A 14,539-nucleotide genomic window follows, 5' to 3' on the forward strand; every position below is an offset into this window, starting at 1 on the left:
GAGTCCCAGGGCGTTCTGTAACTCGCACCCACCAGTTACACAAGATTACGTTCAGAATTTTTCAGTGGGGACTCTGGGTGGGGAGCCCTGCGAAACGTAGCGTCTCACCTCAGAGGAAGGAAAACCCGATGTCCGTCTCACCCTCCAGCAAGCTCGCTTCCTGTTGGCTGAAGAAGGAGCTGCACCAGCAACAGTAGTCATGAAGAAGTTGGAGGCCCCCTCTTCCCTGTCCTCCTGTCTGAAGGAGGAGGCATGTAGGCGCGATGCCTAAAGACGGAAATAAAAAAAAAGGGAGGGGGAGGATAAATGTACAAGAGAAGGTGCAATTACCTTTGTTTGAATTGCAAACTGATTTTATCACAATACTGCTCCTTTTACACTTTTATTTGAAAGGTTGTTTTTTATTAAATTTGACGAGGTTTGAAAAATTTTGAAGGAGCTAATGACGAGGGCTACTTGTTTTGTTTATATATTCACTTACTGATTCTAAGAACATAATGTCACAAATTCATATTGATTTAATTAAAAAAGATAAATAGGCCTGATTGTAGCGCTTTAGTTTTGGTCTCCTGGACAGTTTTACCTGCTTTTATATTGCCCTACTAATGCAGCTAACTCCAAATGCAAGGATCTTACACTGCTGCCAACAACCCATTGAATCATATAAAATTCTTAAGGGGCTTGACAGAGTAGATGCTGGGAGGATGTTTCCCCTGGCTGGGGAGTCTAGAACCAGGGGTCACAATCTCAGAATAAGGGGTTGGCCATTTAGGACTGAGATGAGGAGAAATTTCTTCACTCAAAGGGCTGTGAATCTTTGGAATTCTCTACCCCAGAGGGCTGTGGATGCTCAGTCATTGAGTATATTCAAGACACAGATTGATAGGTTTTTGGATACTAAGGGAATCAAGGGATATGGGAATAGGGAAAGAAAGTGGAGATGAGGTAGAAGATCAGCCATGATCTTATTGAATGGCAGAGCAGGCTTGAAGGGCTGAATGGCCTACTCCTGGTCCTATTTCTTAGGTTCTTATAACCCAAAAGTAACTTTCCAGATTCACTAGGGCTTTTACTTTGGGGTTGGTATTGGCTGCATGAGATCATCTTCTTCTTCTTAGGCAGTTCCTCGGAACCGAGGATGACTTGCTTCCACATTAAAAATGAGTTCTCAGGTGACTGATGAGTCCAATGTGGGACCTACAGTCTCTGTCACAGGTGGGGCAGATGGTGGTTGAAGGGGCGGATGGGTGAGGCCTACAGCACCAATATGGCACTTAATTCAACATCAAAGTCTGGATCAGCCCAAGTTCAATCTCAGTCTCGACTGACATATACATCTTGAGCCTCCCCACAGATCAGCACTCTCATGGCTGGGTCAAAAGTCAGTGAAGAGAGTCTAGTGCAGCAACTGGCGGCGTAATCATAATACTGTAACAACAGAAAGTGCTGGAAACACTCAGCAGGTCAGGCAGCATCGAGGAGAGAGAAAAACAGGGTCAATGTTTCAGGTCGAACCCTTCATCAGAACTGGAAAAGGTTAGGGAAGAGAGATTTTTGAGGAGGGGAGGAAAGAACAAAGGGAAGGTTCATGATAGGATGGAAGGCAGGAGAGTTTGACTGACAAAAGGGATGATAGTGCAAGGCAAAAGGAAAGGTAACGGGACAAGTTAAGAAACTTGTCTTAATAATAATGTTGATCTTGGTGTTTGGAGACTTGGAAGGGGCAGGATCCATAGATATTTGGGAGCCTATCCTCTAAATTTTCTGCCAGAATCACCATTTTATTCTAGTGCTGCACAGCTAATCAAAATCCACAGAAAGTTGTGTATTCCATTAATATGACTGGTTCCCTGGCCTCAGTGAGACAGAACCAGACTGGAGACTTTTAAAATTCAAATCTGTGGTGTGAAGGAAATCTTTGTTTGGCCTTAACACCAATGCTATCAAAAGAAATGGAAAATTCCACCACCCCATACCCTGCTTACAGCAGCGGTAACCCAAAGTCACCTGTATAGGGGCCAACAGAGAGATGGTAGATGAAATGATGCTTTTAACATCAGGCAAAATCTTTACAACATTCAGCATAGAAACATAGAAGACAGGAGCAGGAGTAGGCCATTCGGCCCCTCGGCCTGCTCCACCATTCAATGCGATCATGGCTGATCATCCAAGTTCAGTACCTGGTACCTGCTTTCTCCCCATACCCCTTGATCCCTTTAGCCTTAAGAAATATATCCAACTCCTTCTTGAATATATTTAATGAATTGGCCTCTACTGCCTTCTGTGGTAGAGAATTCTACAGGTTCACCACTCTCTGGGTGAAGAAATTCCTCCTCATTTCTGTCCTAAAAGGCCTACCCCTTATCCTTAGACTGTGACCCCTGGTTCTGGATTCCCCGACCATCAGGAACATCCTCCCTGCATCTAGTCTGTCCAGCCCTGCCAGAATTTTATAAGTTTCAATGAGATCCCCTCTCATTCTTCTAAAGTACAAGCCCAATCGACCCAATCTCTCCTCATAAGTCATTCCTGCCATCCCAGGTATCAGCCTGGTGAATCTTCACTGAACTCCTTCCATGGCAAGAACATCCTTCCTCAGATAAGGCGACCAAAACTACACACAATACTCAAGATGTGGTCTCACCAAGGCCCTGTACAACTGTAGCAAGACATCCTTGTTCCTGTACTCAAACCCTCTCGCTATGAAGGCCAGCATACCATTTGCCTTCTTAACCGCCTGCTGCACTTGCATGCTTACCTTCAGCGACTGGTGCACAAGGACACCCAGGTCTCGTTGCACTTCCCCTTCTCCCAATCTATTGCCATTCAGATAATAAGCTGCCTTCCTGTTTTTGACACCAAAGTGGATAACCTCACATTTATCCACATTATATTGCATCTGCCATGCTTCTGCCCAATCACCCAACCTGTCCAAATCATCCTGTAGTTTCTTGGCATCAACCTCACAGCACACACGTCCACCCAGCTTTGTGTCATCTGCAAATTTGGAGATATTACATCTAGTTCCCTTGTCTAGATCATTAATATATATTGTGAATAGCTGGGGTCCAAAGACCGATCCCTGCGGTACCCCACTCGTCACTGCCTGCCACTCGGAAAAAGACCCGTTTATTCCAACTCTTTGCTTTCTATCTGCCAACCAGTTCTCTATCCAAGTCAATACCTTGCCCCCAATCCCATGTGCCTTAACTTTACATGCTAATCTCTTTTGTGGGACCTTATCGAAAGCCTTCTGAAAGTCCAAATACACCACATCCACTGGTTCTCCCTTATCTATTTTACTAGTTACATCCTCAAAAAATTCCAGTAGATTAGTCAAGCACGATTTACCTTTTGTAAATCCATGTTGACTTTGTCCGATCCGGTCACTGTTTTCCAAGTGATCTGCTATTACATCTTTTATAATGGACTCTAGCATTTTCCCCACTACCGATGTCAGGCTTACCGGTCTGTAATTCCCCGTTTTCTCTCTACTACCTTTTTTGAATAGTGGGGTAACATTAGCTACCCTCCAATCCATGGGTACTGTTCCAGATTCCATCGAATGTTGGAAGGTGACCAGCAATGCATCTACTATTTCTAGGGCCACTTCCTTAAGTACCCTAGGATGTAGATTATCAGGCCCTGGGGATTTATCGGTCTTCAATCCCATCAATTTCCCTGCTCACTGCAAAACCCAGTAGCTAATGTTTTGAATATAGAAGATAAAGGAGATTTTCTTTTAAAATTCTTTAAAGTTTATTACAATAACCTGCTGATCCCGTGTCTTGATTGAAATGATTGCTGCCCGGTTAACTACAAACTCATTACCTCAAATTGAGAAATTGGCAGAAAGGACTCTGCATTAAAACAAGAGAAACATTTCCCTGGGGTGTTCATTAGTTATGTAAACCCCCAAGAGAAAGAGAGAATTTTATTTTTAAATTCCAATGAAAAGGGTTAATTGCTTTGTATGGCATTATTTCAGACTTATTTGAATTTTAATTAAGTTTTAAACTCCATCTCAAGACTAAACGTGAAATGAACAGATCATAGGTAAAATTTAAGTGAACCAATTAAAATGGCAGCCAATGAATCCAAATTTAAAAATTATTCGATTATAGATCTAAATGTGATCAAATATTATGGACAGACAGATATTTTCAGATCACAAGCACATCATACCTTAGAGTAGTGCATTTCTGTGGCACCTTGCAAATTACAAATATGCATTTTGTCAAAAGAATGTTTGTTATTCTGGAATCATGAATAGCGAGGAGAAGCAATAGTGGTAATAATACCAAACCACAATTGTTAGTCGTTCCTCAAGGCTCAGGTTGTACAAACTGTTCTGAAACAATATTAAACCAAGATCACATTAATAAATCAAATATTGCTGGTTGATGCTTCCTTCTCGTCATTTTTTCAGTGGTGGAGATGCCTACATAACTCATTTGGATCTGTGGTTGTGAGTTAAGAATCTCCCACCATGCAAGAGAAGAAAGGAAATGCACTGCGACCAGCCCAACAGCCTGGATTTATATAGCATGATTAACACATTGATACAGGACTGGCCTTAGGCATACACTACTCATGGCTGCATAGGTCATCATTCTTTAGGTTGCTTTGCGCTGGTGGTTATAATAAGCTGGATTACTTCCCTATGGCACTCTGGTTTTTAAAAAACTCAATTCCCAATCTGTCATCTTTCGAGTCCCACTATGCCATCTCCTGCCCACCCAAATCCCAATCTGCTGTTCCTGCCCACCAGAGTCCCAAACTACCATCTCCTGCCCAAGTGCCAATCTCCTACATGAGTGCCAATGTCCTTCCACCTGCCAGAGTGCTGATTTCCAAGTCCAGATCAGTTGTCTCCTCACAGTCTGTTGCTGCGAAATGTAACAGCAGTTGCCCTGACAGCAGATTTTAGTAGAAAACTGGAATGCTCTGCCCTAAAAAGCTGTGGGTGTTGGGACAATTGGAGCTTTCAAGACTGAGATCAATAGATTTTTGTTAGGTATGAGTATCAAGGGATATGGAGCTAAGGCGGGTAAATGGAGTTGATGTATAGATCAGCCATAATCTAACTGAATGCTGTAGCAGGCTCGAGAGGCTGAATGGCCTAATCTTGTCCCCATGGAATTTTAACCCCCAAAAAATGGGTGGGTTGGGGTCAGGTGGTAAGTTTAAGTGTTAAAAATCTGAATCCTAACCCCAACCCGGCCACGTCCGGTTTTAACGGAGATGGGACGGGGTTCGGGGAGCCAACCCGCTCGCAGGAGGCGGGTTAGCACTTTAAATATTATAATGAGGCTGCGTGCCTCAATTTGAAGCTCCATCTTAAATTTAACTTGGGGGGCCAGCAATGTTCCCTTTAATTTTTTTTTTTTTTTTTTTTTTTTGAGTGCATGGCCCCTTTAAGGGGCTGCGGGCTCATTCAAAATTACGCGCATGCATGGTTTTTCATTTTTAAAAGCCAGCTGCGTGGGAGCTGCAGAGCGCTGTGCGACCGCGCAGCTTAAATGGAACACTGGCGGTCGGGTTTCCCGGGTCACCGGCAGCTAAAGGAAGGCGAAGACTGCTGGACCCAGGAGGTAAGTGCCTTTTCCACCAACCATTCCGATCTCCTCGCCAGCCTCTGTTCCCCCCAACACCCCCTTGGACCGATCTCCAAACCCCCCAGATCTCTGACCACCCATCCGGCCTTCCTTCCCGCACTCACCCCGCCCCAGACAATCCCTGGCCCCGACCCCCTCCATCAATCCCTGGCCCCTGACCCCCTCCGACGATCCCTGGTCCTGGCCCCCTCCGACGATCCCTGGCCCCGACCCTCTCCGACGATCCCTGGCCCCGACCCCCTCCGACGATCCCTGGCCCCGACCCCCTCCGACGATCCCTGGCCCCGACCCCCTCCGACGATCCCTGGCCCCGACCCCCTCCGACGATCCCTGGCCCCGACCACCTCCGACGATCCCTGGCCCCTCCCCCCTCCAACGATCCCTGGCCCCGACCCCCTCCGACGATCCCTGGCCCCGACCCCCTCCGACGATCCCTGGCCCCGACCCCCTCCGACGATCCCTGGCCCCGACCCCCTCCGACGATCCCTGGCCCCGACTCCCTCCGACGATCCCTGGCCCCTGACCCCCTCCGACGATCCCTGGCCCCGACCCCCTCCGACGATCCCTGGCCCCGACCCCCTCCGACGATCCCTGGACCCGACCCCCTCCGACGATCCCTGGCCCCGACCCCCTCCGACGATCCCTGGCCCCGACCCCCTCCGACAATCCCTGGCCCCGACCCCCTCCGACGATCCCTGGCCCCGACCCCCTCCGACGATCCCTGGCCTCTCCCCCCTCCGACGATCCTGGCCCCGACCCCCTCCGACGATCCCTGGCCCCGACCCACTCCGACGATCCCTGGCCCCGACCCCCTCCGACGATCCCTGGCCCCGACCCCCTCCGACGATCCCTCGCCCCGACCCCCTCCGACGATCCCTGGCCCCGACCCCCTCAGACGATCCCTGGCCCCGACCCCCTCCGACGATCCCTGGCCCCGACCCCCTCCGACGATCCCTGGCCCCGACCCACTCCGACGATCCCTGGCCCCGACCCACTCCGACGATCCCTGGCCCCGACCCCCTCCGACGATCCCTGGCCCCGACCCCCTCCGACAATCCCTGGCCCCTCCCCCCTCCGACGATCCTGGCTCCGACCCCCTCCGACGATCCCTGGCCCCGACCCCCTCCGACGATCCCTGGCCCCTCCCCCCTCCGACGATCCCTTGCCCCTGACTCCCTCCGACAATCCCTGGCCCCTCCCCCCTCCGACAATCCTGGCTCCGACCCCCTCCGATGATCCCTGGCCCCGACCCCCTCCGACGATCCCTGACCGCTGACCCCCTCCGACGATCCTGAATATGAACTTTTCACAGCAAATGGACGGAATCACAAGACACAATTCACAAAATATCAATCAAATTCTTGGTTAATTCTAGAACCCAAGTAATAAAAAGAGAACTTGAATTATGTCCTAATTATAAATGGGCAGACTTGCAGAATGAGATTCCCAAAATTGTAGTAAAAAATCCGATAATCCCAAGTAATAAAAATGTTACTTATGCAGTCAAAGTAAACCAGTGACCCTGCACCGTCCTGTAATTAGGGCAGTTTTGATAGGATTGAGCAAATTTCACCATTATTTTTAAATTTAAAGAAATTGACAAGTATTCATTATGGCTTCCAGTAATATTGTAATCGCTTGCAGCTGTACACATTTATTCAGTCCAAGTGGCACAATCCTTCAATACTTAGGTCTTAGATCTGAGTAACTTATACAGAAAGCTTGGACAGTTCTATATGAAGTGACTATATTTGCTGATCTACCGCATAGGGGCCTCGAAAAGTGTAAAGCATGTATCTCATTGATATTCTTCTATGTGGTGTAGACTCTATACTATAACCTTTCTACAGGCAGCAGAATTTCTGGCCGGAGTTTTGTGAATGAAGATGTGCTGAAGGCGGGACTGCTGGTTGTCGGGTTTCAGTCCCGCCCCCAGCGACGTCTGTCGAACGCAAGCTATTTTCCCTTGATTGGCCTTGTTGAGTCCGCCCTGCGGATTTAGCCAGCCAATTAAGGGCAAGCCGGTGACAAATGGCGTCAGCGTATGACGCTTCATCTGTCAAAAATTTTGAGAAGCTGTCAAACACTGAATCTCTGTTCTAAGGTGAGCCATTGCACAGAGGGCTCACCAAAACCTCTCTCCTCAGCAGAAATCAGATGGCTGCTGCATCTGAGAATGCAGCAGCCATTCTGTCATCTCTGCTGTTGAGATGAGGCACCTCCGGATCCCCAAGAGTTGAAGCCTGCAGGAAGAAGCAAAGGTAAGGAAACTTTTTCCAACACTTTACACTCACCTCTCATACTTACCTGTCCACACTTGCACCCATCACTCACCTCTACAATGGACATTTGGACCCCTCTCACCCCCACAGACCCACTGCTTGCCTCGCTGACCCTGGCAGGGTTTCCAGACGTCGGGAAGCCTGCATCAGCAGGTGTAAAATGGGAAAAAGCCTCTTAACTGCCTGTTAACTACCCGTTAGCAGGCAGTTAATTGGCTCTAATCCCCTTCCCACCTCAAGGAGATGGGTCCCTGCGCGAGTCGGGGACCTGCCTCCAGGGAAGATGGTTTGGAGGCGGGTTGGGACCCGCTCCCAATTTTTCCCATTCTCACCAGCCCCGCCTCCGAACCCGCCTCCTCAGGGCTGGTAAAATCCAGCCCAGAGTTTTTGTGCAAGTGCAGGACTCACCAGATATTTGGATGTGCGTGCAGGCTACTCTACTCTCACTCTACCACTCTCCTGCCAGGCTGTTACTGAATTAGTTGTTGCATTATTAAATTAGACCAACGTGAATTTTGTTCAGTTACCACTCATCTCCTCTCCCCGGTTGCTTCTCTCCTCTCTCTCTCTCTATACAACTCTGCAACTCATGCCCCAACCCTGCACACATACACACTGCTCTTCAGCTTCCTTCGGTTTACTGCCACTGAATCTCGCTATACATCAAAATTAGGTTCTCATCAGTACCATTACTGCCCCAACTTGCTGAAAAAGTCCACTGCTTTTCCTCACACTGTTGACAAGTTGCTCACTTGTTAAGTTTCATCTACAGTCACTCAACTCGACCAAATAGCAAAACTTTGAATACTATCTTGTCTCCAAGGGGCACTGTATATAACATTACTGTATATGGTTTATTACAAATTATGTAACAAATGTCACCCAGTCAAAATACAGCACTGCATCCTGTATGCACCTCTTATTATTAGTACCGGGCTTTTATCCTCACTAAATCACCAATGCACCTTCCCTACTGAATTTGAATTTAAATTTATAACTGTTTTCACTGAGTGCAAGCTATGGAGGAGAGCAGGTAAAACACCCATCACCAAGCTAATGAAAAAAGCACTATTATTTGAAGGTAGCCTCCCTTTATTTCGTCTTTGGTTTCATTAATTGCAGGAAACCACATCACATCACATCAGTGACAGGATGATGTTTTCTGTGATATCCTTCCTTTCCTCCTGACTTCTTTGTTGCTGTTCTCTGGATTAGTAGGATCAGGGTTCACCATATCCAGTTGCATTCTACCACTGCGTGGATGGCGTGCTTTGCTCAATGCTGCCATGATTTCCAATTTATAACTGAACTCTCGCCAAGTATATTGCATCTGTCTTTAGATCCCCTATGCAATAGATCATTTTCCAACTCTGAGTGTAGGCAGGCAACCTGCTGCTAGTTCCCTGCCAATGCTGCGCTGAAACAGATGCTTGAAGGATGTGCAAGAAACTAAAAAAAAAATTAGCTTGCTGGGCGAATTCTGGCCCCGGCTCCTGTTCTCAGTTGGTTTGGCCTGGCGGGGAAGAAACAAGGGCTTCCCAGCACAGGCCGAAGGGTAATATTGCCGCCAGGTCCCGATGGCGACATCAGAACCTGAGCTGCATATTTAAAGAAAGACCTCACCAGCTTCAGGCAGGTGTCCTTGGACACTGCGATTTAAAATTGCAGTCAGCAGTCTTGGGGCCGAAAGCTAGTGGGTAAGGCTCCCACTCCATTTTAACTGCCCCTCCGTTTTTGGTTTCTGCTAGGTTGCGGAGGGAGGGTGTTAAAATTCCCCCCCATCTCCCCCCCACAAAATGTCAAGTTATTCAAAATAAGAATTATTTTGTGATTTTTAAAATTACTTTTAATTAATATTGTTGCTCGTCAATGGATAACTTCCCATTTCAGATCAATTTCTATTTCAGAAAGATAGTAAGTACAAAGATGATATTTGCTAGGCTGACCAAAATTAAATTCCTGTCATGTACAAGCTTTAGGGACTATACTTCATTTTCAAATCAAAATAGAAAGCAACAATTTCTTGATAAAGTGGGTATATGTCCCGGTTGGCATTGTTAGCAGTAAAATCATTAATACACAACCACTTCTGATCTGGGCATACTGAACAGACTGAAAGCTTTCAGCTACCTAAAGCCTGAACCCTCTCCCCAGACAGTCTGTGGCACAGTGACACATACAATAAGTTCTCTATCACATCTGTGACTCCAGTAAATCCAGGGGGGTTGATACCAGCTGGTTTAAGTGTTTGTTAGACGTGCAGTACAATGAAAAAGTATCCTCTGGAGAGTCAAGGGTGTATTTTAAATACTCATTTCAAAAAAGTATTATAAATCTTTTAAAATAATATGTATTCCAGTAGGAATTGCCTCATTGAATAGATATTCATGTTGCAAGATGCAAAAAGCTTCAAATCGATTGTTTCTGCATTTCTCCAGTTTATAAATGGCCAGTTCTAACAGGGCATGCTGAAATCCAGATTTACTTTGAATGCCTCTCACCAGTTCAATGCCATTTTTTTTCATTCGCCTGCAGGACTTGAGGTAAGTGCGAATGCGCTTCCGGGCTCGCTCCTGAAATTCAGGGAACTGTCGGCTGCATGACTCAATGATAGCTTGAATCTTTTCTTTGGGCTGTTTTGAAATGGGAACCATTCGGTCAAGATTTTCATCAACAAACAGCCTCACAAACATCTGTTGGCAAAAGAAAACATTAAAGAGTCAGAAATATCTTCAATATTATTAAAACCCATTTTGTTTCTGTTTGGCTGGTGGTGGGCATGCTGAGGAGGTTCTACTGTAAAATGATTCACAACAGCACCCTAAATAAGCTTCTGAAGCTATTCTAGAAGTCCGGCCCAGAATAAATATTGGGTTGTAGTAGCTATTGGGGTGAAATTTGCACAGCGCAGCAGTAGCATACGAATGAATTAATACATTTGTGTGAAATCCCTCCATCAGTATTCCCCATGAATCGTGAATCCAATTATTTTTTAACAAAAAGATTGTACATGGATAGTTTGTTTAAACTGCTTAATATTTCCAATCTAGCCCTTAGTTCTGATGTGCCTGCGATGTTTTGCTGCATTAAAGATACCTTATAAATGTAAACTGCTGTTGCTGCTATTCCATCCCATTACTCACTGTGCTCATTTTCAAAGTTGCATTTCGCTTTACTGATCTCACTGACTACTTTTTCTATTCTAGTTGCATCACTGGGTTAAAGACACAATAACAGTGGAAGACTCCACATAGCTTCACTTGGAACCAGGAATTTTATTTTTTTAAGAGAATGCAGAAACATACATTTACTTAACCCTGACTGTCCCATTTTCCATCAGATGCCTTGTTGTTTTAATCAGTCATAGACAACTTTCTGTCCTTTTTCTCCTAAAATGGATAAGTTACTTGTAGCCCATAGTGCTAGTAAGGTGAACCAAAATGCTGGCAGAGGTCAGGCAGTAACTGGCTGCTTCCTTGGGATGTTTTAAACAGAAATTCCTTGCTAAAGACAGGGGATGTAGTCATTCAAAAATGCAGTTAAAATTGTCTGGCGATGGAAGTACAGAGACATGCGAATGGTAAATAAACAGGTTAAAAAAATGATGTAAAATATTCCTTGCTTATTGACACCAGTTTTAAATGTTGGTTTGGTACCAATCAAATAATTTAACAGGGTGACAGGAAGAAGTATTGCAATAAACTGAAGCTAAGTTTAGAGCTAGAAATGATGAAACAGTGGGGGTTTTGAGTGGAATCCCAATCTTTGAGAAAACACTCAGAAAGTTTGATTTAAACATGATAAAATATTTTTAAGTCACTGACTATAAATGTAAACAATTTAGTTTAAACATTTTTGTACAGAGGAAGTTTGCTTGCTTAGTCTAATTCATGTTTTAGATAATATTATTCTTGTAAATATTGACATAAATATATTTATATTCTAACTGAAAAGAAAGTAAGTCATCAAACTATTTTAAGAGAATTATTTGTTTGTTCTCATGTATATTAGTACTGCAGGTCTCTCAGAAAGTGCATCACTAAAGCCCTTTAATTGATATAGTCCATGATTACAGAATGTACCTTTTCATTTCTGCTTACTTTGAGGGTAAAGCTCCGTCAACTTTCCCTTTCCCATGGTCTTTGTGAGCCACGCACTGGCCGATGGTCAGGCAGGCTTCAGTCAACTATCAGTGCCAATCTGAACTGGCCGTTAGGGGATGACTGTCCCCCAGGTTTTCTCTACATTACAACATTAATTTCCTACATTATAACAGTGACTACACATCAAAAAGTACTTCATTGGCTGTAAGACGCTTTGGGACGTCCGGTGGTCGCGAAAGGCGCTATATAAATGCAAGTCTTTCTTTCTTTTCTCCTCCATGAGGGGATGCTCCAGACTTCCTGCAGTGGTAAGGCAGGGATTTAAATCTCAGCAATATGGGAGATCAACCTAGCTTTGCACCAGTCTGGGGCCCAGAACATTTAAATTAAACTTTTTTTTAATATCCAAAGGTTTGATAATTACTACAAACAAAATACATTCAGTTTCTTCCTTTTCTCCTCAAATTTTTATTCATAGTTTTTAAATCTTTTTTTAGCCAGGCCTAAAGGGGAAGGCCCTAGCTCTTCTGGAATCTTTGTAGAAAAGACAACTATGTGCACTCTAAAACCATTTTTGCAGCAATGCATACAAATGGCTCTAACCACCCTTGTGAATAATGTATTGGCTGTCCTTATAATAGGCAGCAAAACATCATGGAGCTTTGTGAAAATACATCTAGCACTGAGCAAGATAATCTACAGAGAAATCCTCTGGTCTAGCAGTTATAGTGAATGTGGGTGACATGGCCCTGTCACTTTGTGCCAATCCATTTTCACCTCTGGTTTATATTCAGCTCAGCTTTTTTGATCCTACATTTTATGTTTCTTCAGTCTATTTCATGTACAAACAATCTTGTATTTCTTTTACCTAAATCTTTTCATATTCTTTCTACAGGGTTTTTAAACCTTGCTCATATTAGTTTGTAGCTGTCAGTTTTCAGCCATGAGTTGCTAGTTTTTCCCCAGAATGTTGCTAAATAATTTAACCCTTGAATGTATTATTAGGAACATTAATAATATTGTAGTACACATTGCCACTGTAAGGATCCAAGTTAAGTATCTGAGCTTTAGCAATTAGGTACAAATGCCTAATGTGTTCATTGCCTATTCCTTTCCTCACTATTTTAGTAGAAATTTTAACCTAATTACTTAAACAAATTGATGCCGCCACTAAAGTAATGCAGAGAGGCATTTTAGTCGAATGCACCGAGTATTTTATTCCACAACAAAATTTCATGGTCCCGGTAATGTTTCTTGCTGGTAGATTTTTTTGCAATGTAAATGCTGGGGTTTTTACTGCACTAAAAAAAAGTTTTTTCCCCATGACAAGCACTTTGCTCACTAAATGGGTTTTATATATCAGGATATCTTATGGGGGAGTGGCAGCAGGGATAGAATGGAAGACAAGAAAAGATCAATTGTGAGGGATTTTCTGAAGGTTGGGTTGTCTTCATTATTAATGTGTGAGTTTAACATTGCTTGTGTGTACTTCTCTTTATTCTTTTGCACCTTCCTCAGTACTGGTACTACGTACTACAAAGTGACTAAGACAAAACATCTACATTACATGCTCTGTCTCATCAGATTCCAAATAGCTGCAAAATCACCCATTGCTGCAAGGCCCCACAAATCAATAAATCAAACCTCATACAAGTTGAGGCAATAATGTGCACATGCTAACCTTTGAGAATCTAAAGGGACATTGCTGCAAACCACTGTCACAATAGCACTTACATTAGATGTATTATTGATGTCAATTTAAATTTTCCCTAGTACAGGCTTTGTTTTTCTTATCTTTGTCTCTCATTTTATTTTTTCTTCCTAGTCTCAATAGTTACGTTCTTTAGTTCTTCTTTTTCTAATTTCCTTATCACTTTATAGTTCATTTTGCTTTTCCTACAACCTTTTCCCTCTACACAACTGAGTTAACAAACTTTTCCAATTTGTTACTTCACTACAGGGTATTTGTTTCAGATAAATTACCTTTATAATTCCATTTTACTATAGGGAAGCTTCCTACAATAAAAAAATCACCCCTTTTTATTATAACACAACAGATCTGTGGCATTGCTCACAGGTAGTCTGGGGTCTGAACACAGTTGTAATGTTCATCTCTTCAAATCCCTCCATGGCCTTGCCCCTCCCTATCGCTGTAAGCTCCTCCAGCCCTACAACCCACAGAGATCCCTGCGCTCCTCTAATTCTGGCCTCTTGTCCATCCTCAATTTTAATCTATCCACCATTGGTGGCCGAGCCTTTAGTTGCCTAGGAGCCAAGCTCTAGAATTCCATCCCTAAATCTCTCCTCCTCTCTACCTCTCTCTCCTCCTTTAAGACACTCCTTAAAACCTACCTCTTTGACCAAACTTTTGGTCACGTCATATCTATTTATGTGCTGCAGTGTCAAATTTTGTTTAATACGTCGGGTTGCACAAGAGGTAATTTGTGCCCTCCATCCAGTACCTGCACACCAATGTTCCCTCTAATTTTATTTTGGCTGCGTGGCCCATTCAAAATTCTGCGCATGCACGTTTTTT

General features: G+C 44.4%; 1 protein-coding gene across 6 annotated transcripts in view; it reads right to left on the reverse strand.

Annotated features, from left to right (window-relative positions):
* The window catches only part of nol4lb (nucleolar protein 4-like b), a 344,616-nt gene that overhangs the window by 70,030 nt on the left and 260,047 nt on the right, over window positions 1-14,539 (reverse strand). For 4 of the 6 annotated variants that reach the window (XM_086005527.1, XM_086005526.1, XM_086005528.1 and 1 more), the window contains 2 exons: window positions 10,402-10,593; window positions 109-267 (listed from right to left, as the gene is read on the reverse strand). In XM_086005527.1, coding sequence (XP_085861653.1) covers window positions 109-267; window positions 10,402-10,593 — 351 coding nt within the window. The remainder of the gene's footprint in view (window positions 1-108; window positions 268-10,401; window positions 10,594-14,539) is intronic. The other 2 variants (XM_086005529.1, XM_086005530.1) reach the window with 1 other exon arrangement.

This window comes from Somniosus microcephalus, chromosome 13 (assembly GCF_052327205.1).
Source record: "Somniosus microcephalus isolate GS21.2 chromosome 13, FLI_Smic_1.0, whole genome shotgun sequence".
In the NCBI taxonomy this organism is placed as follows: Eukaryota; Metazoa; Chordata; class Chondrichthyes; order Squaliformes; family Somniosidae; genus Somniosus; species Somniosus microcephalus.